Source organism: Berghia stephanieae, chromosome 1, assembly GCF_034508935.2.
Source record: "Berghia stephanieae isolate SIO BIC M18660-M18661 chromosome 1, UCSD_Bste_1.3, whole genome shotgun sequence".
Taxonomy (NCBI): domain Eukaryota; kingdom Metazoa; phylum Mollusca; class Gastropoda; order Nudibranchia; family Aeolidiidae; genus Berghia; species Berghia stephanieae.
In genome coordinates, this window is record NC_088360.1 from 90,936,221 (window position 1) to 90,960,812 (window position 24,592).

At 33.4% G+C, this 24,592-nt stretch overlaps 1 protein-coding gene across 1 annotated transcript in view; it reads right to left on the reverse strand.

Annotated features, from left to right (window-relative positions):
• Positions 1-24,592, reverse strand: part of LOC144961479 (structural maintenance of chromosomes protein 2-like) — a 45,180-nt gene that overhangs the window by 11,859 nt on the left and 8,729 nt on the right. The window contains exons 5-19 of the mRNA XM_078894654.1: positions 24,133-24,270; positions 23,871-23,948; positions 21,192-21,254; positions 20,378-20,527; positions 19,951-20,140; positions 19,416-19,470; positions 12,914-13,034; positions 11,803-11,921; positions 10,048-10,186; positions 9,678-9,824; positions 9,161-9,365; positions 5,786-5,921; positions 3,503-3,627; positions 3,041-3,234; positions 2,080-2,223 (exon numbers count right to left, since the gene is read on the reverse strand). Coding sequence (XP_078750780.1) covers positions 2,080-2,223; positions 3,041-3,234; positions 3,503-3,627; positions 5,786-5,921; positions 9,161-9,365; positions 9,678-9,824; positions 10,048-10,186; positions 11,803-11,921; positions 12,914-13,034; positions 19,416-19,470; positions 19,951-20,140; positions 20,378-20,527; positions 21,192-21,254; positions 23,871-23,948; positions 24,133-24,270 — 2,004 coding nt within the window. The remainder of the gene's footprint in view (positions 1-2,079; positions 2,224-3,040; positions 3,235-3,502; positions 3,628-5,785; positions 5,922-9,160; positions 9,366-9,677; positions 9,825-10,047; positions 10,187-11,802; positions 11,922-12,913; positions 13,035-19,415; positions 19,471-19,950; positions 20,141-20,377; positions 20,528-21,191; positions 21,255-23,870; positions 23,949-24,132; positions 24,271-24,592) is intronic.

Sequence of the window (24,592 nt, forward strand, 5' to 3'; positions counted from 1 at the left end):
GTTTGGATAATGAAACAAAAATAAAATAATATGATGAAACAACAAAGTTCAACACAAATGAGATCCTCATTACTTCGATAACAACAATAACAACAAAGCAAGAAAACTCTTATAACATTTACTTCATAAATTTTATTTTTAAAGCTGAATATGCTACAGGGTTGCCAATTCAGAGGCAAAAATTTACTGAACTTATACGCAAACACATCGACCAACCCCTATGTGAACACTGGACTCCCGTAAAAAGACATACTGTACTTATTTTTCAATAAATGACATGGCATTATGGTTAAAGATAACAATAGGTCAAGTGTGATTAGGCTTGTATCTTGGTGCTCACTGGCTGGAGGTTCATTATCTAATCAGCTCAACATCCGTAAGCTTTGACTTCCGCTCACCCAGTGATTTGAAAAAAGTATGGATATTTTCTAACTTAATGAATTCTGTAAATATACAGAAAATCGGCAACCCTGATGTTATTCAGTTTATAATCGAACCAACTGGCAAACTATAAAAATATTTCACTAAGTTTCCTATAAATTCTGATAAAAAGTATCCTTATCCATAGCTGCCAACTTTTCAAAAGTAAAATGAACGCCCATTTGGCCTGGGATGATGGACGACCAAAAAATTATTTCTCTTGAACCTAAACCGTTATAAAAGCTTGCTTGAAAAAAAAAATAGAATCAGATCAATGTGTTTTTTTTTAAGGGATTGAATTTATATTCCATAAATTAACAAAGGGAAATAATCATTCTAATGTTTAATTTATATAAACAATTGATTTTCTGATTGAATACCTTCCAATCAAAGATGTTGATTTAATTTAATTTTTAATTAATTCAATATTTGTAACAAAACGTGAAAGTATCAATACTGTCTGAGAATACTAAAAGTACATTCGAGGCTAATATGCATTTTTTTTTTTTGCAAATCTCCAATACATTATAAAAGGTTTTAGTGAAAAACAGGCATCATATAATCAACTGGAATTTTTTTAATTGTTGAAAATCATTTATGGTATAGAGGATAATTCAAATTAAAGAGCTACATAGGAATGGAGAATATGCTATGCTGATTTAAACCCTGCCCATCATCTCTCGCTGCACATCAAAAATAATAATAATAATAATAATAATAGTAGTAATAGCAATAATAATAATTCATAAGGTCTTGTTCACCACAAATTAGCCAAAAATTACAAAATACGGATTTTGAACTAAAAATACGGACTTACGGACTCAGGAAGTCAAATACGGAACAAATCCGTTTTAACGGAACGGTTGGCAGCTATGCTAATCTAAGGAGAAGAATTTGGTGTCTCCCAAAAATCAGTAGACATCAATTTTGAAAGTATAAATAATAATAATAATAACAATAATAATAATGATAATCATCATATCCTCATTATTTCAACACTAACAAAGATCAAAACAAAAACAAAACAAAAATCCCAAGAAACAACAAATGGCAAGAAAACTTTTATAACCTTTACTTCATAAATTCTATTTTTAAAGCTGAATAGGTTGCTTAGTTTATAATCGATTCACGCGACAAATTATAATATTTGGTGTCTCACAAAAATCAGTAAACATCAATCTTGCATTGCAGAATCATCATCTACATCAGTGAAATCTCAGATTGATCAGAGGGGGTCAAGAGGTTAAATAAAAAATAATATATATTGAGGGATCCCGATGAGAGGTGACTTTTAGAAAAAAAATTTTTAATTTCATTGTTTATTTGTCATTGGCCAAAGAAGGGTTTTGAGCCAGAAACGTTTGATTTGGTATTCTGTTCTTTTTGACGCTGCTATATTCATTTTTGTTTATTACTTTTTAAAGTCCACAGCTTCTAGCAGGTTAGTATCACATTTAAAAAACCTTAAAAAAACAGTGCAGCTTCTGCAATAGCAATTGTCATATGTGCTTAGATCACATGACTATTCTGACCAATAAGCAGGATTGTGGTTAGTCGCTGTTGTTCACAGGGGTAGGCTTTAATATAAGCTATTTAAAAAATATCCGCACATGGTGCTTGCATGGTTACAGTCTATTATATATATACAGATATATTTACATCAGACAAAGCCAATTCCTCATTGAGTTCTTTTAGGCCATTTTCCAAAGCAGTGATTGACTCAGCAACAGGATCCAGTTGGTCAATGTACGACTGCATTTCCTTCTGAAGAGTTTCTATCTCAAGCTTCATAGCATCCACTTCCTTGAAAGGAAATACAAAAAGTGAAATTATTATGAACAGACTGTATTGTGGCAATATAAATACCAATGTACTTATTTCTCTTTAATAACGACTCCTATCTACATCATATTATGAATACAATAAAAATCACAATGATAACAGTAGTAGTAATATTAATCTATATGCTAATGGAGTTAAGGTCACATTACCATAAAAATATAGAATGCTTAAATGATATTTTACAGGAAATAAAAAAAAATTTGAACAAGTTTTGAAATAATTTCAGAGATTTAAAGGTTTGTTTGTTTGTTTGTTGCTTTAGGTCTCTTCCAACACAATTGAGGTTATATGAGAGACCGCTGAAACAAAAAAACAAGCAATCTAACAAAAATAGTACAAATGTAAATCAAAATCATAACCTAAAGATATCATAAGCTAAATTATAAATAACCAAGAACAAACAGGCAGAAGATTTACAGAAAAAAAAAATATCCCCTATCAAAAATACAATCACAAACCAAAGAAGCAGGATAGGCTAGTAAAGAGAAGAAGAAACGACATCACTATCGGATCGTACACCCATGCGAACATCATAGGTATATGATTCAAGGGTGATGCTCCCATCCAACCACCCGCGAGTTTAGAGTTTTAAAGGTGTGTGTCAGCGTATTTTGTAGTCAAGAAAATGCAATTTAGATTTTAGATTCATAATAATAATAATAATAATAATAATAATAATAATAATAATAATAATAATAATAATAATAATAATAATGATGATGATAATAATAAAATAAAATAAAATAAAACAAAAAATTTAATAATAGCTCAGACAGACCTGTAGATGACCTTTGGCTCTGGCTGCCTGCTCTTCCATTTTCTTCTTGCTGGAGGCCACAAGTTTATCTGCCTCCTTCAATTCTTTTTCCCTCAAGGCTTCAGCATTTTTCAGTTTGTACTCCAAATCTTTCACTTTCTGCTGGGCTTTCTTTTCCACATCTTGTGCCTCCTTCAAAATGCGATGCTGCTCCTCTTTTAGATAAATAAGGAAATAAAATATATTTGCTAAGTAATGAGAGCTCAATCCTTAATATCTTGTTTCGTCATTATTATTTTTCTTTTTGGCTTCTTCCCTCCCCATACTCTTCAATTTTTTTCATTTTTTGTCATTTATCTAAAATTCTATTTGATTTCATTAAATTAGATAACAGTCTAACATTCTAGATTGTTGAAGTCAATTTTTAGAATCAATATTTTCATTAGAATTTAAAAAATCTATACAACCAAAACTAAAACTTACCAACTGAGGCTTTTAAAGCATTGACTTCTTCCAGCTGCTGGTGATGACTGCTCTGTTCTAAGCGAACCAAAAGTTGCTCTGCCTCTTGTGCTTTTAGGTCATATTGAAGTTTAGCCTCTGAGAACCTAAAGAGAAAGAATAATGAAAAAAGTAAACCTCATCTTACTATCTTGTCCAAGATTAAATTCAAGCCTCTATTACTTTCCAATAGAGAGTAATTCAACTTGAGTGAATTGAGTACCTTCCAACTTTCTGAGGATAAACAAAGACTATCATTCACAGTTTATACATCTGATTATAACAATTGTTTGGTTATGATTTTTAAGAGTTTTATGGCTCTTGCAACACCTATAGGCCATTTCAGTGCCAGTGAAAAAGGGACATGATAGGGGAGAAGTTGTTTTGAAGTTAAAAGCGAAAAAATAAAACAAATCTAAGGTAAGAAAATCTGTTTCATATAAGGAACAGAAGATTTCATAAACAATCTAACAATTTGCCTATTTTGAACCTATCTAAAAACTCCCATCCAGACACAAGCAAAGGATCCCGTTATGAAAGATACACTCACATATTTACAAAGTACAAAACATTGAAAACTAAAAACAAAAATAGTTAATAACTAAGAGACAATCTACAAGAGAAAAAATATCATCTCTCAATAAAATAGGAATTATATATTTACCCTTCCAGGACCAGGAAAAAATAAGCAATGTCAATCTAAAACAATGACAAGGGCAACAGGGAAAGGGAAAACAGATATAGGGGGATATAAGACAGCAATAGTAACCTCTCCATCCACAGAGCGACGTCAAGGACCCCACCCCAGATTATAAATGGTAACAGAGTTCTTTCAAAAACGTTGCAGATCAATCATTTGATATCATGATGAGTAAAATCGCTCTGTGATTTGATAGAAGCTTTTTAACTTTTCACATCAGAATAACGTTATCAAGTCTACTTAATCAGATTGAAAAGCAATTCTATCAAAGGCTTAAAGTGAACCCAGAGACAACACCATTAACTTTAAAATAAAAAAATCAAGAGAAAAGTCAATGGTTACCATTCAAGACACTGCATACAAAATTATCTACACTGTACATCTAGTGTATGTTTTTAAGAGCTTTATAGTGCTTGCAACACTTTTAAGTCATTTCAACACCAGTAAAAAAGAAGAAAATGGGATAATCAAAAAATTATAGATTTAAGATTAAAAGCATCAAGCACAAAGGGAACTGGTTTAAGTAGAGAACAGAAGTAGATTCCAACCAAGAGCTTAGTCTTAGATCACCTCAAAGTCCCATCTCGACATAAGACAAGGATCTAATTGATACACTCAAATGCTTACAAAACCTGGTACATCATTTGAGAGAGATTTGGGATAAACCAAGGAGATTTGGCTAAAATGCTGGAGATTGCAGTTTTACCGATCCATAATTTAACAGTAACATCTGAGAAGTGTAAATTATATAAATTATCCTAAGAATTCTCAAGAAAATGTAAACCTTTCAATTTCAGGGAGATTATAATAACTTGCAGGAGAGAGGGAGATAGTTGGTAATTCTGGGAGACTCCCGCAAGTTTCCAGAGGGTTGGCAGCTATGAGAAAGCCCAGCCTCACTTTTGTTGTATTAATTATATTTACCACATAACTATAAATACTACTACATTCACAACATGTTGAAGTCTTGATAGGTTGTTCAAATTAAAAAGACAATCCCCAAATTAATCAATTGAAAGGTTAGTATCACTTTGCTTAACTGGAATGATTTTTGTGCAATGGTGCTATTCCAGTTAAGCAGCTTATATTATATAATAATTTGTATAAAAGGAGGAAAAAAATACAGTAGGTTCTAAAACTTACTTAATTATCTGCCTTCAGGAGGATTGAGTAATTCTTTAAAGGATTAAATATATGTGTTCTGCATCAAATCTTCCTTTTCAACACGTGACAATTAAAGATGATTATGTAGTTCAAATATTGGAGCCAAAAATGATTTTTGTAGCAAGGATAATTTGGTATTTTCTAACTAACACAAATGCATAAAATGTGACCTACCATCTAAATACAGTATTATGTCAGCTTGAACCAGTTGCTAAAAATACTAGAAATGCGATATTTTAGTTTTTGTCACTGTAAGAAACTATATCCATTGTCCTCAATAAAACATACTCAATCCATGTCTTTTGATTTTTTTTTGTATACATTCAATTTTAAGTATTTAAATCAACCCAACATAATACTGTTTTAGGAGGTGGGTCACAAACACATCAGTCATAGCTTACTTTCCAGCAACTTTCTTAACTTCATTCAGCTCACGGTCGAGTTGCTCTTGACGATCAAATTTTGATTGCACTTCAATCTCCAAATTGCTCATTTCTTTGATGACTGCTAACATTGAGGCTGACTGAGTACGACCACCTTTTGAAGAAAACATATTTGAATTAATATGACAAGCATTTTGGTCTCAACCAATACTAAATTTATGAAATTTTGAAAATATCAAATTTGATAGACGGGTTTCTAAATTAAATAATTTCAATTCTTCCATTAAACACAAATGTATTTCACATTTTCTTTATGAACAAGTACCAAATAAAATGTATTGAAAAATTTTTTTTAATGTTTAAAAACTAGAGAGGTGCGCCGGTGTTACCAATACTTAGCTTCTATACCAGGACAAATCATTCGTTTGGACAGAAAAATAAATAAAAAACTTACCGCTTACCGTCAAAAGCAGTTTAGATTTGAAGATACATTTGTTTTCTATCAAAAAACATTCGGTACTAGACAATCCTTGATGAATATCAAAAGTTGTGTTTGAAATTATATCCTAAATATTTTCATGATTCATTCCTCGCTAAATCGTGTGTGTTTTTCGTCTGATTCAATGGTTGGTGCCCCCTAGTGCCTTCCGCCTGCCGCGCAAAACAAAGGTTTTTTAAAAAGTTTATTGAGAAAAAGATACGGAAAAAAGTGTCCCTAGATAGGTATGCAATTTGGTGCATAAGTGCAGTAAAAATTGGTGCGCAAAATTAGTTCGTAGAGGATGCGAGACTGTGTGTGTGTGGTGTGTGTGTGTGTGAGTATGTGTGTGTGTGTCTCTTTCTTTCTTCCTTTTTTTTTTGGGAGTGCCTACGTACACGGTAACGGGGGATCTCGCCTCAGGATCTATGTACACGTAAACCGGTTTACCGTTGCAATATTCTGTCAGCAATGAGACTAAACTAGATTATCTTTGCTGTCAGTGATGGTCCTCGCTGTCGTGACCGCGCGCGCTCGTGTGTGTGTGTGTGTGTGTGTGTGTGTGTGAGTTGTTTTTGTTTAATCAAAACAATTTTAACCATTAATGGCGAGATTCCATCTTACACTCCCCAAACTCCAGATCTTAGTCTTAATGTTATCATTAAAAGACAAGCTTTGCGATTTATAGTTTAATTGAAGCCTGAGTCGAAATATACTCTTACTACTGCTCTCTTGGTGGAAACGATTTATTCTGCATAAGCAATCTGGAGAAAAAAATCAGTGTCACTGTAAAAGGTTAAAATTTCACGAAGTACGCTCCGTGAACACCGCTGTAACAACCCTTTGATCTACGTCATCAGGCAACCCATTGTTTCTTTCATCTTTTCCCATTCCCCCTTACTATCCCCCCATCCCCCCGCCCATCTCTCTCTCTCTCTCTCTCTCTCTCTCTCTCTTATCATAGTGTTATCCCTTCCCATCTCAATGTAAAATGAAAACGTTCTGCTGTTTGCAGATACATGTATGATTGTTTTGTTTTTTCTCTCTCACTCGGCTAGGATTAAAAATCAAGACATCAGGTAATTGGTGTCTAATGCCAAAGTATAGATTCTCTCTTTGGCCAATTTAGTCACGCACGTGGCAGCCCAGCTATTTATTATGTTCTAACACACAATAAGTGGGATTTTGGGGGTGGGTACGAAAGAAATCAAGGTCATAAGTAACTGTGCACAAGAGCTGTATAGGGAATTGGTTTCTGGGGGTCTTGCAAATGCCAAATATTTTATGGAAAGCTCTTTCGAACTCCAAGACGTCTGGTTTGTTTTGCTATCTTGGAACAAACGAAACAGAGATTTCTTGAGGTGTGACCTAGTTGTCTGATTTTGTGACCTGGATGTAAGGTTTTGTGACCTAGATGTATCCTTTTGTGTGTGCAAGCCATGCGGGTAAGTACAGCGATAGCTTGCCAGTTGAGGAAAAAAAAAGAAGAAGCAGCGTATCCGCATTTGAAAAACAAAACAAAAAAACCCTGAAAAAACAAAACAACTTAACCTTTTAAAGGCGAATATCAATCTTACTTGGACCAAAAATAAAAAATTACCGTTTTCATCAAAAGACAAAAAACAAATTACAATTTAAAAACATGAGCTTTTATATAGGGCAATATCCACCCAACGTGCTCAAAGCGCTTTTTACCAATATTCTTACTGCTCTTATGGTGGAAACGTTTTTTTTCTGCGTTAAAAAATAATATAAATGACGACTATTATTTGAAAACAAAAAAAATAATGTCACTGGCAAAGGGTTAATTGCAGTACTCCTGCATCCTGTGAGACTCCTACGGCACTTGCTAATCATAAAAAAAGGAAATAGCAATCAACAATACTAAGTTGAAAAAAAAAAAGAAGAAAAAAAGGAGGAGGGGGGGGGGAGAGCAAACCCAGTAGCAATGCAACCTTTAGCGGCCAAATTCGATCTTTGACCTAACACCAAATCCTCTTTCATCAAAAGACAAGTAACGGCAAAACGATTATAGACAATTGAAGTCCGAGTTGCGAAAGTCTGACTGCTCTCTTGGTGGAAAAGCTGTATTCTCCGTTAACAATAATAAAGATAAAAGCAAACTATTATCTGAAAGCAAAAAATTTGCTTCGCTGTTAAGGGGTTAAAAACATCTGCCAGCAGCGTTGACAAGCTCTACGTCACCAAGCCACACGCCCCCCTTTCGTCTTCATCATGCAACCCCCCCCCCCCCTCACCACTCTCACGGTGGTGGTGGCGGCGGATAAAAAAGGCCTTTTTTTCTTTTATTCAATCAACTTGACTGCTGGTGGACCCTAGGCCTCTCTACAAGTCCAAGAAATAATACTCACTTTTTCTCTGCTCCAACGAAAATATCTACCCCCTACCGGTCTAATTATTTGTAGCAGACGACAAATTTCTCAAAACGGTCACGTGACACTATAAAAACAACACAGGAAGTCCATGAAAGCTTATTTACGGCATTTCCTTTGAACCGTGTAAACAACAAAATTTCGTTTTCATTCGACTCAACGGGTCAGATTGGCCGGTATTTTTTTAACGAACTAAAGTTCTGAAAAATCAAAATGTTCCTTAGAAAGCTGAAAGATGCTAGTTTTTGAAACAGAGGTAGGTTTTAAAAAAAAATCTTTATATTTTACGTGAATGCATGCTCAAGGCGAGTTGGACGTCCAGCGGAGGTTGGTAGGCCAAAGGCCCACCTCTCTAGAAAAGAACTTGAAATAAAAATTACCTCCATATCAATGGGGATATTTATGGAATAACCTAAATGATTCACTCATAGCTAACACAATGCAATTATTTCAAAAATTGAAAATTTCAATTACAGTGTGAAGTTGAGAATCTAACATTCTTTTCCTAGATCATAGACTAACCTCCAGACATGGTTCCAGCAGGATCTACTGAGTCACCCTCCAATGTGACGCATTTCTTCTGTATCCTAGGGTCATAAGCCACTTTACTGGCTGTGTTAAGATCAGCACAGATCAAGACAGAGCCAAATACAAACTCCATAATGGGTTGGTAGGCCTTGTCATAAGTCACCAAATCCAGTGCATACCAAACTTTTCCTTTGCCAACCTGTGAGTCAATCATGCAATTGGTGACAAAAACTAATGATGCAAAAGAGGTAAGAACAAACCTGATATTCTAAGATTATTATTTAAAGAGCAATACCCATCTCAATCTCCCATGAGTATATCCTACACATTTTTACACTAAAAATCCTAAAAAGATAGGAAGAAATCCAGGTTATAAGGAGATAGTGAATCTCATAGCTGTTTTCTGAACATATTTGCTATCCTTTAGACCAAACAACAAACAGGTTGCAGGTTTGTTCAAATTTTCCAATGCCTCCTTTAAAAACAGATAAGATTAAATATCAAAACTCACCAATGCTTCAGCATTCTGTATTGTGGCTCGATCAATGACTCTCCCAGACATTTTATTCAAAGGCAAGATGGTAACTCTTCTCTTCAGTTCTCCATATTTTAAAAGCTTTTTGCCAGTCACTTCTGAATCTACGACCACATTGTATAACTGTGAACAAATTTTCAAAATCACTTCTTGGATAAACTTTTGACCTCCCATTTCAGCATCACAAATCAATATTATAATTACTTTTAAAATCATCTAAAGTCAGTGATAAAACCATAAAAAGAAGATTGGCATTTCAGGATGATACAAAAACAATTAATGAGTGATTCTGTATAGGCATAAACATTTAGGGAGAAGCAATTTTCACGTATGATGTAAAATGTACCTTTCCACCAGCAGTAACTTCTAAGGCAGTGGAAAACTTAGGATCTTTCAAATTGAACAGTTTGCAAACCAAACCACTGATCTTTTTCCTGTCAAAGTTTTTCTCTGGATCTTTGTAGTCAAATTTGAGATGAGGATATCTGAAAATGAATTTAGAAAACTTTTGAATGTTCTTGAGAGAAGTAAAATTGAAGTCAGACATTATTTGTTTGATTTCATGAGTTTTACAGAACTAGCAATACTTATAAGTTAATACAATGCAAAAGAAAAGGAAGGCGCAAGGAAAGCTTATAAGCACTGAAGAAAAGTCAGAAAAGGGGGACCAGTTCAAACAAAGATCAAAAGTAGGTTTCAAGTGTAATTTATATCCTTAAAAGTCACACCCAAATACAAGCACATAAACTGAAATGGGAACAACATAAATATTCAATGCCTAAAAATTAAAGCATATGTGATTGTGTGTGAGAGAGAGAGAAAGAGAGAGAGAGAGAGAGAGAGAGAGAGAGAGAGAGAGAGAGAGAGAGAGAGAGAGAGAGAGAGAGGAGAGAGAGAGAGGGAAGGAGGGGAGTGGAAGGGGGGGGGGGGGGGGGGGGGGGGGGCTTGCAAAAGGAAATTAAAAATTTTTTTATTTACAAAATTCTTTCCAAAACATTTGGCTTTATCAAAGACATAAATCTAATCTGCATAAGACAAAGCATAGTCATAGAGCTGCAAACCCCAATTGAAGAAAAGGTACAATTTTGACGGGAGAAAGATGTAATTTTGAAGGAAAGGGCGTAATAGTTGGAAGATTCCTCTCCACAATAAATTTGGTAAAGGCTACTTTTGCCCAAATAACACTGAAATCTTCTTCTGGTTTAGGCTTCAGAAAACAAGATAATCTGGAAGTGGATGATGAAAATGCACCTTTCTCTGCACTCATGTTTTTTTTTGTTTTGGTTGCCCAATGTCTTTTTATGTCAAAAGCACCACCTGCGTTAAAGCTTAAATGGCATCAGCAGAGCTCACAAAAAAGCTTAAGTTTAATCCCTTTCAGAACGAACTATTCTCTTGAACATTACAGAACTATTGTCTCTAAATGTTTGTCATTGTTTATCTATTTTTACTTTTTTCTCTGAAGGATGCTCCATTTTAATCCAGGGAATGGGCTTTCACTTCAACTTCTATAGACAATTTGAGAACAAAAACAAAGATCGGTTAGAAATTGTACACATCGTTGATTTACTTCTATGGTCACCACGAGCTGGATGAAGAAATTAATAACCCGATTACAGTAATGTGGGAAAAGAATTGACTAGAAAACTTATATCAACTTGATTACACAATTCAACCTCCATTTTTAGTGAGACAAGATTCCAGACAAAGAAAAAATCGCTTAACTTAAATCACCCACACGACCTTGATGTTGACAAAAAGGTGTAATGTGGAACAAAATAGCATAAACGTGTAATTTGATTTAAAAAGCGAAATAAAACGCATTTTGGCATATAGTTGGCAACATTGGGTCATACACAAATCATATCAACGTGGTTCAATGAAGAAAATCTCAATTCTTCTTGTCGATATGGGTCCCTTTACTTGCAGCAAGTACACTTCAAACTGAGCAATCAGGGCTCTCACAATTCACCTATTTTCTACATATTAGCACAAAATAAATATCAACAAGATTCCAAAGTATAATAGTAATTTCTATGCCCTCCAATTTTCAAGCATCATAGAGCATTTAGCAATTTTATCCACAAGACTGAGGTCCAACCTTGCTTCCAATGTGTGTAACTTTTCTCTCTTGCTCCTGACATCTGTGTCGAGGGACCTCTTCTCAGTAGCCAACCGCTCCTCTGTGCCCTCTTCATAACCAAATTTTTTCATATCAGCCTAAAAAAGACAGATGAATGAAATTTACAGTTAATAATGAATGATAGTCTTATCAGTCAGAATATTTCTTTATAAAATGACTAAGCCAGGAACAGAAAAACAGTTTACCAAAGAGATAAACTTGAACTTTTGAGGGTTTTTTTTTTTTTAATATATAGCGCAAAATCAACTAAACATGCTCAAAGCACTTTACAAAGGGTACCTATCCAATAGCAGCAAATAACATGAAGACAGAGAAAAGACACATGTTAGGCGATATTACAATTTTTTCAAACAGACATAACTGTTAACAACCAGGTACTCTTTTTACACCTGCTAGTGTTGAATTAATTAATTTTTAAAATTGCTGCACAAAGACTCTTCCTACCAGATCATCCATTGAGGGAAATGATATCCTGAATTTAATATCACTACTGGAGTGAGACAGGACTGTTTATTGTCAGGTCATCTCTTCTCTTTTTAATTGTGTTCGTCTGGACAACAAGAAAGTCAAATGCCAGTTAATAAAATACAGGTGGAATTTATTCCTGATGATATTCTTAGAAGGCACCATATCCAGGACATGCAAAAAAAAAAAAAAAAAAGAAATAAATAAAATTGGAAGCTCTATTTGAAACAGCAAAAGGTAATTAGATGCCTCAAGGAAACATCAAAAAGAAACCATAGCACATCCGACAGTTTATGAATTGTACATTGAACTTAACAATAAAAATAATTTAAAAAATCAAGTGAGAGGAGAAGCACATCTGTGACATCCAGATTCAACAAAGCAATAGGTGTGGAAGTTAATTCCCTGCAAAACATTGAAAAACAAAAATATGTTTTATCCGTTCATGCCCTTTGTACCAAGAAATTAGTCTCTTTTATTTCCAGCAATCTTGAAAACCAACAATTTATGTACTGTTTATATATGCCTTTGAGTGTGGATGGTTTTACGTACATAACACAAATGCCATATTTTCTCTGAATAATAAATATAAATATATGATCACCTCTAATTTGGTCAAATTTGTCTTCAACCCTTTGTAGGTAGCTTGGTTTTTCTGATAATCTTGATCTGTCTTTTTTAGTTCCGTTTCTTTTGTCTTGATCTCTTTTTGAGCATGTTTCAATCTAGCAATTTAAGAAAGAAAATATAATATGAATTCCAAAAGGAAAAGAAAGCCAACAAAATGTAATATATAGTACACGCCCAATCAACTGGGAATGTGCACGAAAACAGTTCCAATTATGGCATCCCATTTACTGGCAGATGCAATGGAGCATAAACATTCTTCAAATTTTAGGCATGCTTTCTGGCAATGACAATAAAATTTCTCCACGCTAAAGTCAAAGTCACATCTAAATACATCATGGACAAAGCAGGATGTTGATTGACTTTTTGCCGAAGTCGAAAAATTAATTCATATTAACAGATGTAAAGGGCATATAACAACTAGTACAGTCAATATAATTAAGTATTCGTCATTTCCCTTAACCCTATACCCATCAGGGCCGATTTTAAGTCAACTCAATGCATGAATTTAGTTAAGATATGATCGCCATTTCCAACACTTTCAGGAAGATGAAGACAATGTTAACTGTGATGAGACTAGCTTCTGGAGAAAATCAAGTTGAATTGCTGTTACTAATTTCTTGCAGGAACCAATGGAAACAACAGTCATATCTGACAAAAGTTGGTTGTATATTGCTCGTTTTTTTGTTTTTGTTTTCTTCCTGGGGGGGGGGGGGGGGGGGAGTTTGGAGTGAAATCGCCCCCGTCACCTAGAGGTTTAAAAAGGAATATTTTTTTACATGCTGATTAATGATGTTGATTATGAGATAAAAGTGAAGGTGATAATACAAACAGAAATCTTTATCAAACTCTTTATCTCGGGAAAAAGAAATTCCTGATATAATATGGGGAAAATGTATTAACAGGCAGGGAAAACATAATAAATCTCACTCTACATTAAGCTCATAATACACCCTTTATCAGAAGCTGGATCACAAAAGCATGTCAGTTTTATGATAACTGCAATACAATTATTTTTCTTCTGAATCCATATTCCGATTTATAGTGATGTTTTCATGATAGGTGATAGTATGGTCAAAACTATTATATAAATTAAATTCAAATTGGTCAGAATCAGCGTGGGTGCGCAACCGGATGCGCGGGTTGACGGAGGTAGGAAACAATAACAAACCGACATGGTTGCCATTACCTCCACCATCATTCTCGCTCACGGTTTGTGGAAAGCACTTCATTACAGGCACGTAACAGTGAATCTAGTTTTTGTTTTGAACATTTCTATTATTATTCTTTGTAAATTGACCCATATTAAAAGAAACATACAAACAAAACAGGCATGACCAGTCACTAACAATGCCGTGTAGTGTGTAGACAGTAACACAGTACGGTGAACATGACTGACACTGGGATCGGAATGTCGGAACCCATGAGTCGTTCGCAACTCTGCCTCACGTATTCATTTAATCAGTCAATTTAATTTTTATTAAGCTTGCGTAAAACATACAAACAAAAAAGACATGACCAGTCACTAACAATGCAGTGTAGTGTGTAGACAGTAACACGGTACGGTGAACATGAATGACACTGGGATCGGAATGTCGGAACCCAGTAGTCGTTCGCAACTCAGCCTCGCGTACTCATTTAATCAGTCAATTTAAATTTCATTTAGCTTGCCTATTCTTCAAGTTTATGATATATTCACTTTTTCTATTTAAAAAGGGTAATCCAAACAGACCATAAAAACGATTTTATAATAAGCCGACTTCAACTTCCATCACTTACGACACGAACTTATTTTGGGTGGTTTTTTTTAACAAAACCGTTTGACTCAAACTAAAGCTTCGGCGAGGTCCCTGTTGCCATCTTGCTTAGTTTATACAGAGACTGGGTTGCCAGCTTGGCTGTTCTTGATAAATAGTAGTAAATAGCACAACCTTGTGCAATGAGAGATAGAGAGAGAGAGAGAGAGATTTTGAACAAAAAACGAATATCTCTCTCTCTCTCTCTCTCTCTTTCTCTCTCTCTCTCTCTCCCTCCCTCTCTCTTTCTTCCTATTTCATCTGTCACACTGTTTGACAATCTTCTTCACCTGGCTCACTTGTACTTGTAATATCGGGTGTAAGGTAAAATTTTGAACAATTATTATTATTTATAAAATGCAGAAACTTTGCAAATAAACCGATAGACTAGATATTAATTCGATTCGAAAAGTGGAACACAAAAGGAGAATTTGCGAATACCCGGTCCAGACATAAGCGTCATGGTCTTATTTATAAAGTGCAGAATCTTTGCAAATAAACGGATAAAATAGAGATTAATTCGATTCGAAAAGTGGAACACAAAAGCAGAATTTGCGAATGCCGGTCCAGACATAAGTGTTATGGTCTTATTTATAAAATCTAGAAACTTTGAAAATAAACGGACAAGATAGAGATTCATTCGATTCGAAAAGTGGAACACAAAAGCAGAATTTGCGAATGCCCGGTCCAGACATAAGCGTTATGGTCTTATTTATAAAGTGCAGAAACTTTGCAAATAAACGGATAAGATAGAGATTCATTCGATTCGAAAAGTGGAACACAAAAGCAGAATTTGCGAATGCCCGGTCCAGACATAAGCGCTATGGTCTTATTTATAAAGTGCAGAAACTTTGCAAATAAACGGATAAGATAGAGATTCATTCGATTCGAAAAGTGGAACACAAAAGCAGAATCTGCGAATGCCCGGTCCAGACATAAGCGTTATGGTCTTATTTATAAAGTGCAGAAACTTTGCAAATAAACGGATAGACTAGATGTTATTTCGATTCGAAAAGTGGAACACAAAAGGAAAATTTGCGAATACCCAGTCCAGACATAAGCGTCATAGTCCTATTTATAAAGTACAGAATCTTTGCAAATAGACGGATAAAATAGAGATTAATTCGATTCGAAAAGTGGAACACAAAAGCAGAATTTGCGAATGCCCGGTCCAGACATAAGCGCTATGGTCTTATTTATAAAGTGCAGAAACTTTGCAAATAAACGGAAAAAAACAGATTAATTCTAATCGAACAGTGGAACACAAAGGCAGAATTTGCGAACAACCGGTCCAGACATAAGCGTTATGGTCTTATTTATAAAATCTAGAAACTTTGCAAATAAATGGATAAAATAGAGATTAATTCGATTCGAAAAGTGGAACACAAAAGCAGAATTTGCGAATGCCCGGTCCAGACATAAGCGTTATGGTCTTATTAATAAAATGCGGAAACTTTGCAAATAAACAGATAGACTAGATATTAATTCGATTCGAAAAGTGGAACACAAAAGCAGAATTTGCGAATGCCCGGTCCAGACATAAGCGCTATGGTCTTATTTATAAAGTGCAGAAACTTTGCAAATAAACGGAAAAAATAGAGATTAATTCTAATCGAACAGTGGAACACAAAGGCAGAATTTGCGAACAACCGGTCCAGACATAAGCGTTATGGTCTTATTTATAAAGTGCAGAAAATTTGCAAATAAACGGATAAGATAGAGATTAATTCGATTCGAAAAGTGGAACACAAAAGTAGAATTTGTGAATACCCGGTCCAGGCATAAGCGTCATGGTCTTGTTTAAATGAAACAATGCCATTTAAAAAAATATATGGTCAATGAGTAATTAAGCTAAATATGCGGAGTTCAAATAGATAACTTGATCTGTGAATTTTTTTTATAATTAGCTGTTTTTATTCTCCATCATTTAGGTTATGTGATTAAGTTTATAATTGAAATACAAACTTTATCTCACTTATCAATGTTTTGCAATAAAGGAGAGTGTGAGTGAACCTGAGCAAAGGAAATTATTTGAGAGAGTGATATTTATCATGCTTTTCAGTTTGTAGTTGAATTCTAGAATGGATTCTTTATAGTTCTCATTGATTGTATGTCAGTGTGTCAGTCTTTAGGACACCGATTACCCTAATGCGGCCACAATTTACAATGTGACGGCCACAAGCCCGTTAAACGCAGAGTGGGGTATTGTTGTTTGCAAGTAATGCTATGGTTTTAATAGGATATCTGTCTCCTATTAAAATACATTCCTGTGTTGGATTTTGGATTAAATTCATGTCTTCTTCGGATTTTGGGATATTTAATTTTCATAGATTGTGATTGTGATTTTCAAGACTATTAATGTAAGTAAATGCCCAAATAGATATTTTTATTCATTTATTCTTTATTTATTTTTTTTAGTTTTGTTTTGTTTTGAAGCATTTATTATAAGAAATATTGTACATATGCACTTATACACCAAAGACTATATCCTTTCAACTGCTTATTATTATTATTATTATTATTATTATTATTATTATCATTGTTATTATTATTATTATTGTTATTATTATTATTATTATTATTATTATTATTATTATTATTATTATTATTATTATTATTATATAATAATAATAATAATAATGATAATAATAATAATAATAATAATAATAATAATAATAATAATAATAATAATAATAATAATAATAATAATAATAATAATAATAATAATAATAATAAGTGCATTGAGTGAAATCCCAATCATGGTTGCCCAAATAAAACTGGCGCTAGAATCCCGACTACCTGTCTAAACGAATGTTGTTTGTACGATACATACTAACTACACGTTCAATATCGGGGCAGAAAATATACGTTTGGTTTTATGAAATTAAAACAGTAGTCCCACATTGTTCTTTGATGTTATTTGTGGTTGCATTTGCTTTGAAACTTACACATTATATTGTGTTACATTGTTTACAAAATATTTCTGGTACTCGTATGCATGTGCAGTCAACGGACCACCGGTCAATCGTTGTTCTTTATTATTTTATTATTAATTTTGGCTTGACATCTTACATATGTGAATTTGACAGGTTGTTATGGATGGTAATTATAACATTAAGTGATTTTTAAACATTTTTACGGCGTTTTAAACGTCTTTCTTGCATTCATTGCCGAGCACCTCCACTTTTCTGTTACTATTTTAACGATCAGCTGATTTTCTCTTGCCTCCCCTTTAATTTCGCGGACTATTTTCAGAACGAGGCGTGGGAGTGGCTAATAAGTTTACAATACTCATCTCACTCCTGATCTGGTCATAACTCATTTTTTGTGTGAAACACTGACATAATTATGCATTGAATTGGTTTATCTTAAATATAAGACCAACAAAGAAAAAAAATATTTTAAAAAATAATTTTCATATATTTAATTTGGTAAAATTTCCAATACATTTGGTTAAAGGGGTAATGTTTTTGTTTATAAGGGATTTACGGCACTTGCAACACATTAAGGTCATATCAGCGCCAGTAAAAAGGAAGAAAATGGGATAGTAAAAAGTTCTAGAATTACAATTAAAGCACCCAAGAAAAGGTAAGACAAAGGGAAATTAGTTCAAATAAGAAATAGGTGTAGATTCCAAGAGCATACTATCAAAGTACTTAGTTTGAGATCACTAAAAGTCTCATCCAGATACAAGCATAGGTTCCCACTAAGAGGAACACACTCAAATGTTTTACAAATCATATATAATATAAAGAAAACATAATACAGTGCATAATAGAGAGATGATTTACAAGGAAAAAAAATATCATCTCCCAAAACTAACTATACATTTGACTGTTTCCCTTTCAGCCAGGGCATCTGGTCAGGAGCAGGACAAAACCAAGTAATCTAATTCCAAGACAAAGACAGAAAGCAAGTTGGAAAACAGATATAGGGGGATAGAAGACTATGGGAGGTTGGGAACCTCATCCAGTGGTTAAAGGGGTAAAATGTTCACATGAATTAATACAAACATGATCTGATGTGCATAACTATGATGATAAAACAGATTCCGGCATATACCTAAAATTGAGTGAGCTGATATTCCATCCTTCTATGACAGACCCCACCCTATTTCTTTTAACTCGTAAAATAAAAGAGCAATAAAGAAAAGCAGATGCAAGCAACACACTTTAGTATCTACCTGTGCGACGTAAGTTAAAAGCAACATGTCAGATGAATATGAATGACTGTATATTCCTCATACAAATACGCAGGTCCTCTAAGAGCCGGATTTTGAAAAAAAATAAAAATTTATGAGTAATTTGAAATTATGTAACTTTTTTCAAGGGGAATAATCGAGTAATAACTTTGAACTGAATCGGGATTCTAGAGCCTCTTTATTTTTCCTTTTTTCTACCTCTGGCCAAAATATTAAGGCAATCGGTTGATAAACAAAAAAGCCTTTGACTTTTAAAGATTTGTTGTTTATTTTCCAATTGGCATCGTTTCCATAGCAACGGGCAACTTTTTTCGAAAAAAATTATATGCAATCATCCTTCCCTAACATATACATTATGACTGTGCATAGAAGTTTAGGATATTTCATCAAATAAAAAAAATGATCCTTTAGTGTCGCTCCCCCTCCCCCCCCCCTCCCCCTCCCTTAAAATGGGAGAGTTAAAACTGCCACAAACTACCCACCTCATCTGGGCTTGTTGGGTGTCTGTTGTTGCCTTACTTATATCACTCTTTGCAGCTGAAAAAAAATAAAATAAAAAGGATCAGTAATTAAATAATTACACTCATAATAATACACCAGAATTTGAGGCTGCATAAAGTCATTGATTGTTACATATATGAAATCAGGGCAAATTTACTTTTAGACTCAATTAGAAAAAAAAAACACAAAATCAATTGATATATAATGACATATGTGCAGATGTATGCTTTAGGAATGTTTATTTACCTGAATTTCACATACATTTGATTCACCACCATAAGAGTACATTCACTATAACGATAACATGAAGATGGCATCAGCTGCTAAAACAAATAACATTGTTGGAAGGCGCAAGTCTTTAAAAATTCTGGATCATTTAATGATAATCAGGATATCTAATGAAAATTACTTATTGTGCCATCATCTGAATAGTACTCAGGTCTTAAAATATTAGTCAAGAAAAAGAATGACTTTTTCTGTTATTCACATCAATAAATATTTAAAAAGATGTCCTACTGATTAATTGATCGTTTAGACTTGCAGCTGCCCCATCTTCATTTGAAGAGAGACCAGCACTAACAGCTTGGAAGTGAGTCTTGGCTGCTTCATAATCCTTTTCTGCTTTCTCTTTGTCTTCCCTCATCTTTTCCACATTGCCTTCAATCTTATTCAAATCCCTCTGACGATTGGCAATTGATGATTTGTTCTGAAATTTCAAAGAAAAAAATACAAATTAAAATATTTGGTACTTAACATGAAAAAAAAAGAGTAAATAAAAAGGTGTCAATAAATTATGATACAAAATCTACATGTTTGTGATTATCATGAGTACTGCAATAAAAATAATATTCAATAGACAATAAAAAATTCTTAAAAATAAATTCAATCAAAATAACAATAATACTAATAATAATAATAATAGTAATAATAAAAAACGTCTTACATCAGAAACATTTTTGTTCAACTCCTTTTGTTTCTTCTGCTCTGACTTTAGGGCATCTCTCCTTGCATTGACAGAACCTTGGACTTTCACATCAGCTGCCTTCATATCGGATAATTCAACCTCCAACTTGGCCATGACATTACCAGACTCCTGAAAATATAAAATAAATAAATAAGAATATTATACATCTCTCTCTCTCTCTCTCTCTCTCTCTCCTCTCTTCCTCTAATATATATTATATATATTATTATATATATATATATATATATATATATATATATATATTATATATATTATATAATATATTATATATATTTATATATTATAAAAATCAAAATTGTTAAACATTGAAATAACACAGGTAAAAAGAGTAAACTAAGTTAAGCACCCCTTATAATTTTAACAGATTAATATCATCTCTCTATAACCAGATGACGTTTATAAAGTTAACATGAAGATTGATAGAACGGTTGAGAGAGAGAGATATGGATAAGGGAAAGATAGAAAGAGAGAAACAGAAAGAGAAAGAGGAACAAAGAAAGAGAGAGAGAGAGAGAGAGAGAGAGAGAGAGAGAGAGAGAGAGAGAAAAGAGAGGAGGAGAGAGAGAGAGAGAGAGAGAGAGGGGGGGGGGGGGGGGACAGAAAGCATGACGGAAAACAGATATAAGGGGATAGAAGACACAGTGTGTACCTCCCTGCCCACTATGGGAGGTCAGGAACCCCACCCAGCCGGAATTCTGTGGAAGATTGTCATCACTGAAATTTAATGAGCAAATCTCTTATATAAATAAATTGGAATTCCTTTAATACATACTGCAATTCTTTTTTCCTCTAAAGCTGCAATGGCAGCATCTATTTCCTGAATCTTGGTTTTTATCTGAAAACAGAGAAAAAAATTTTTTAATTGTATAATTGTTAGTATAGCTGATATTGTTGTACCTGCCAATTCGAGACATCTGATAACAATGGTTAATAAAAGTGTGTTCTCCGAAATTTGGTCAGGAAAATTGGAAAACTTTGAAAAACTGCAATTGTTACAAAACAAATAATGACGGTCAATGACTGATGAAAATATTTAAAAATCTGACTTAATCAGTAACCAAGGCATTGCAATAAATGTTTTAATCAAATTCTGACTAATTTTTTGTAATGGTCGGTAGATATGTATATTGTTATAACAATGTAAGAGATGAAAAAAAAAAGGAAATTATATACATCCTCCTGCTGGTCCATCACATATAATTACAATTAAGAAAGATCCCAGCACAGTCAAAGCCTCCGTAAAATTTTGTATGCAAAGACCTCAACAGATCAAAACCCTTTTCTTTGTGATTAATGGCAAATATTAGTTAATAATCATTATCTTAAGAATGCTCAAAAATCATAATTTAAACAAAACAAAAGTAAAAGTTAATAACAAGACTGAAACAATGAAGCACACACATGGGAAGAGATATGGAGCCTGTAAGGCACAATACAAAACTTTCAACAGAGACAATAATGCTGCTCTAGGTCTTCATTTTAACCCAAGTATGGTGAAAAATGTAACTTTTCCCACCACAGCATCATACTGCAAAGTACAAAGCCATGGTATGTTCATGTAATAATAAAAATAATAATAAATGGCATTTGTATAGTGCCTTATCCCGATTTCATCAGGCTCAAGGTGCTTTACATTCTTAAGATAAATAAATACAATGAAAAATGAAGCATGGCAATTTCAATTTCTTACATAGACATTACCATTTACATCTTTTTGATAAGAAAAACTTCATTTTCAAAATAGAACTATGAGACAAAAGATGAGTTTTCAATTTAGATTTGAAAGCTGCTAAATAATATTCTGGGGGATATCATTCCAAAAATGGAATGCGAAAATTCAAAAGATTGTTCACTAATAAGATAAGATTTATTACTATTAGATCTTAGAGTTATACTCTGAAAATAGGGGTGTACAAAGTCATATAAATATGCAGGAGCATGACTATTCAGTGTATTATAGATTATGGAACATATTTTATAGATGATGCTTTTCTCAACAGGTAACCCGTGCAGCTCTCTCTCAGGAGATCAGAAGCAGATTATTTTTGTCTTTTTTCTAAACTAATCTAGCAGCATTGTTTGGTACAACTTGAAGGTGTTTAACATTTTATTTGGAGATGTTAATTAAAAGGTAGTTGCAATTATTTAATTTGGATAACACTAAGGCATTTATCAGAAGTTCAATTATGATCAAAGGAATCAAATGTCCAATTTTACTTATTCTTATTTCAATGTACATGCACTTGATAAGGTGTTTAACTTGAACTGACATAGAACGATTACAGTCGAAGTAGAAGCCAAGATGTTTTACTTTGGTGGCAGATTCAACAACAGTCATTCCAAAATTAATCATTGGAGTTTTATCATAATTCAACATTAATTCGTTCATCCAATTCTTAATTTCAGTAAAACAACATTCAAACCTATTTATCAATTTACTTAAATCAGTAGCATGAACAAAAACATAAATTTGAAAATCATCTGCATAAAAATGATAGGAGAGTCCAAATGTATTATATATTCTGCTATAACATTTTTTATTATTTTATTATTCTTAGTCTCTTGTATTACTTAAATAACTTGTTAACTAGTAAAGCATTTGATCTTTACATGCTATATTCTCTTATCAATAACACAGACCTGTCACCAAATACCAAAATAATATTTTATAAAGCAGGACCAAATAAGAGAAAAATCAGGATCTGAGTGAAAAAACCGGGTTCAAGGAAATGTCAATTGTCTATGACATGCTTTGCGGCAGATAATGTAAAAGACAGTCAAAAGGTACTCAAATCTTGCAATATAATTTTTTTTAAATTGCAGATTGATTAGAGACTAAAACAAGTGTCAAATAATAATAATAGTCACATGCCCTTAGTGATCTCAGAGCAAAGCATTGAAGCAATGGATGTAGCCTTGACAGGACCCCCCCCCCCCCCCCAGCACACACTTAATCAAACACGTGCATGCCATCACACAAACACACACTGCCAAAATTAAATAGATACAGTGTGGCCGACTACAATAATTTAACATACCAATTGGAGGTCATTGACCTAACGTGTTGGAAACAACATATAATAACTCATTAATTGTCCCTCCTAAAATATAACTGAAATCAACTGCATTCACCTTGAAGGGACTAATCAGACACACAAAATGTGTATTGATGACCATAGAGGACAATAACGAAACAGACTATAACTTACACTCATTAAACATTTTTTCCCCATATGGGGTATTTCATCAGGTATTTCCCTATCTGTTATCAGAATCCATACTAAAATACGGAAAAAAGACCAATTATTTTTTTTAATCGGGATCCGGCTGTAGACAATAATGAAATCGGGATAGAACTAAATTTTAGGAAAAAATTGGGATGAACAAAAGATCTGATAATATATAAACTTTAGAATTTTTGTCCCACAATGAGTAGTAATAAATTGCAAACCTCTTCAGTGCGTTCCTTTGATTTTTCAATCAACGTTTGAATCTCAGTAAGATCAGTTCCCGACTTCTTTTTCTTTTCCTGGAGAGAAAGAAAAGAGTAAATTCACAGATAATGCTAAGAAATCTTTTTCTGGAGAGAAAGAAAAGAGTAAATTCACAGATAATGCTAAGAAATCACAAAAGAATAAGTTAAAACATGTAATGTATTGAAAGAGAGCTGTAACTTAAAAAAATTATGTTATAAAACAAGCAAGGAAACTTACTGTGGCAGCAACAAATTGATAAGCAATGTACAGCTTATTCAGATGTTCCAGTTCTCTTATGATTTTCTGGTATTCCAAATATGAGGATCGTTCATCCCTTAATTTTTCCAGGGTCGGGTTAATATCTTCCTTTAAAACCTTTAATGATAATAATAATAAAAAGACATGTAAGAACACAAGCATGGTGAAGGTAATGGCCCTATATTTTCTAAAAGTTGACTATTTATCATGTCGGTATCTACAAAGATTTTCTCTACTTTCAAAGCTTTGGAAGCATTATCAGTGATGATAGTAACAATTTGTCAAAAAAAAGAGAAAGATGGATCAGTCAATCAGGTCAACTCAAACCAAAATGCAAAATAACATATATAATAATACAAACCTGCCATCACTTTACATTCCAAAAGTGGAATCAGAAAGTCAAAAAATAGGAATTTGTCATCATTGGATAATTCCCTAT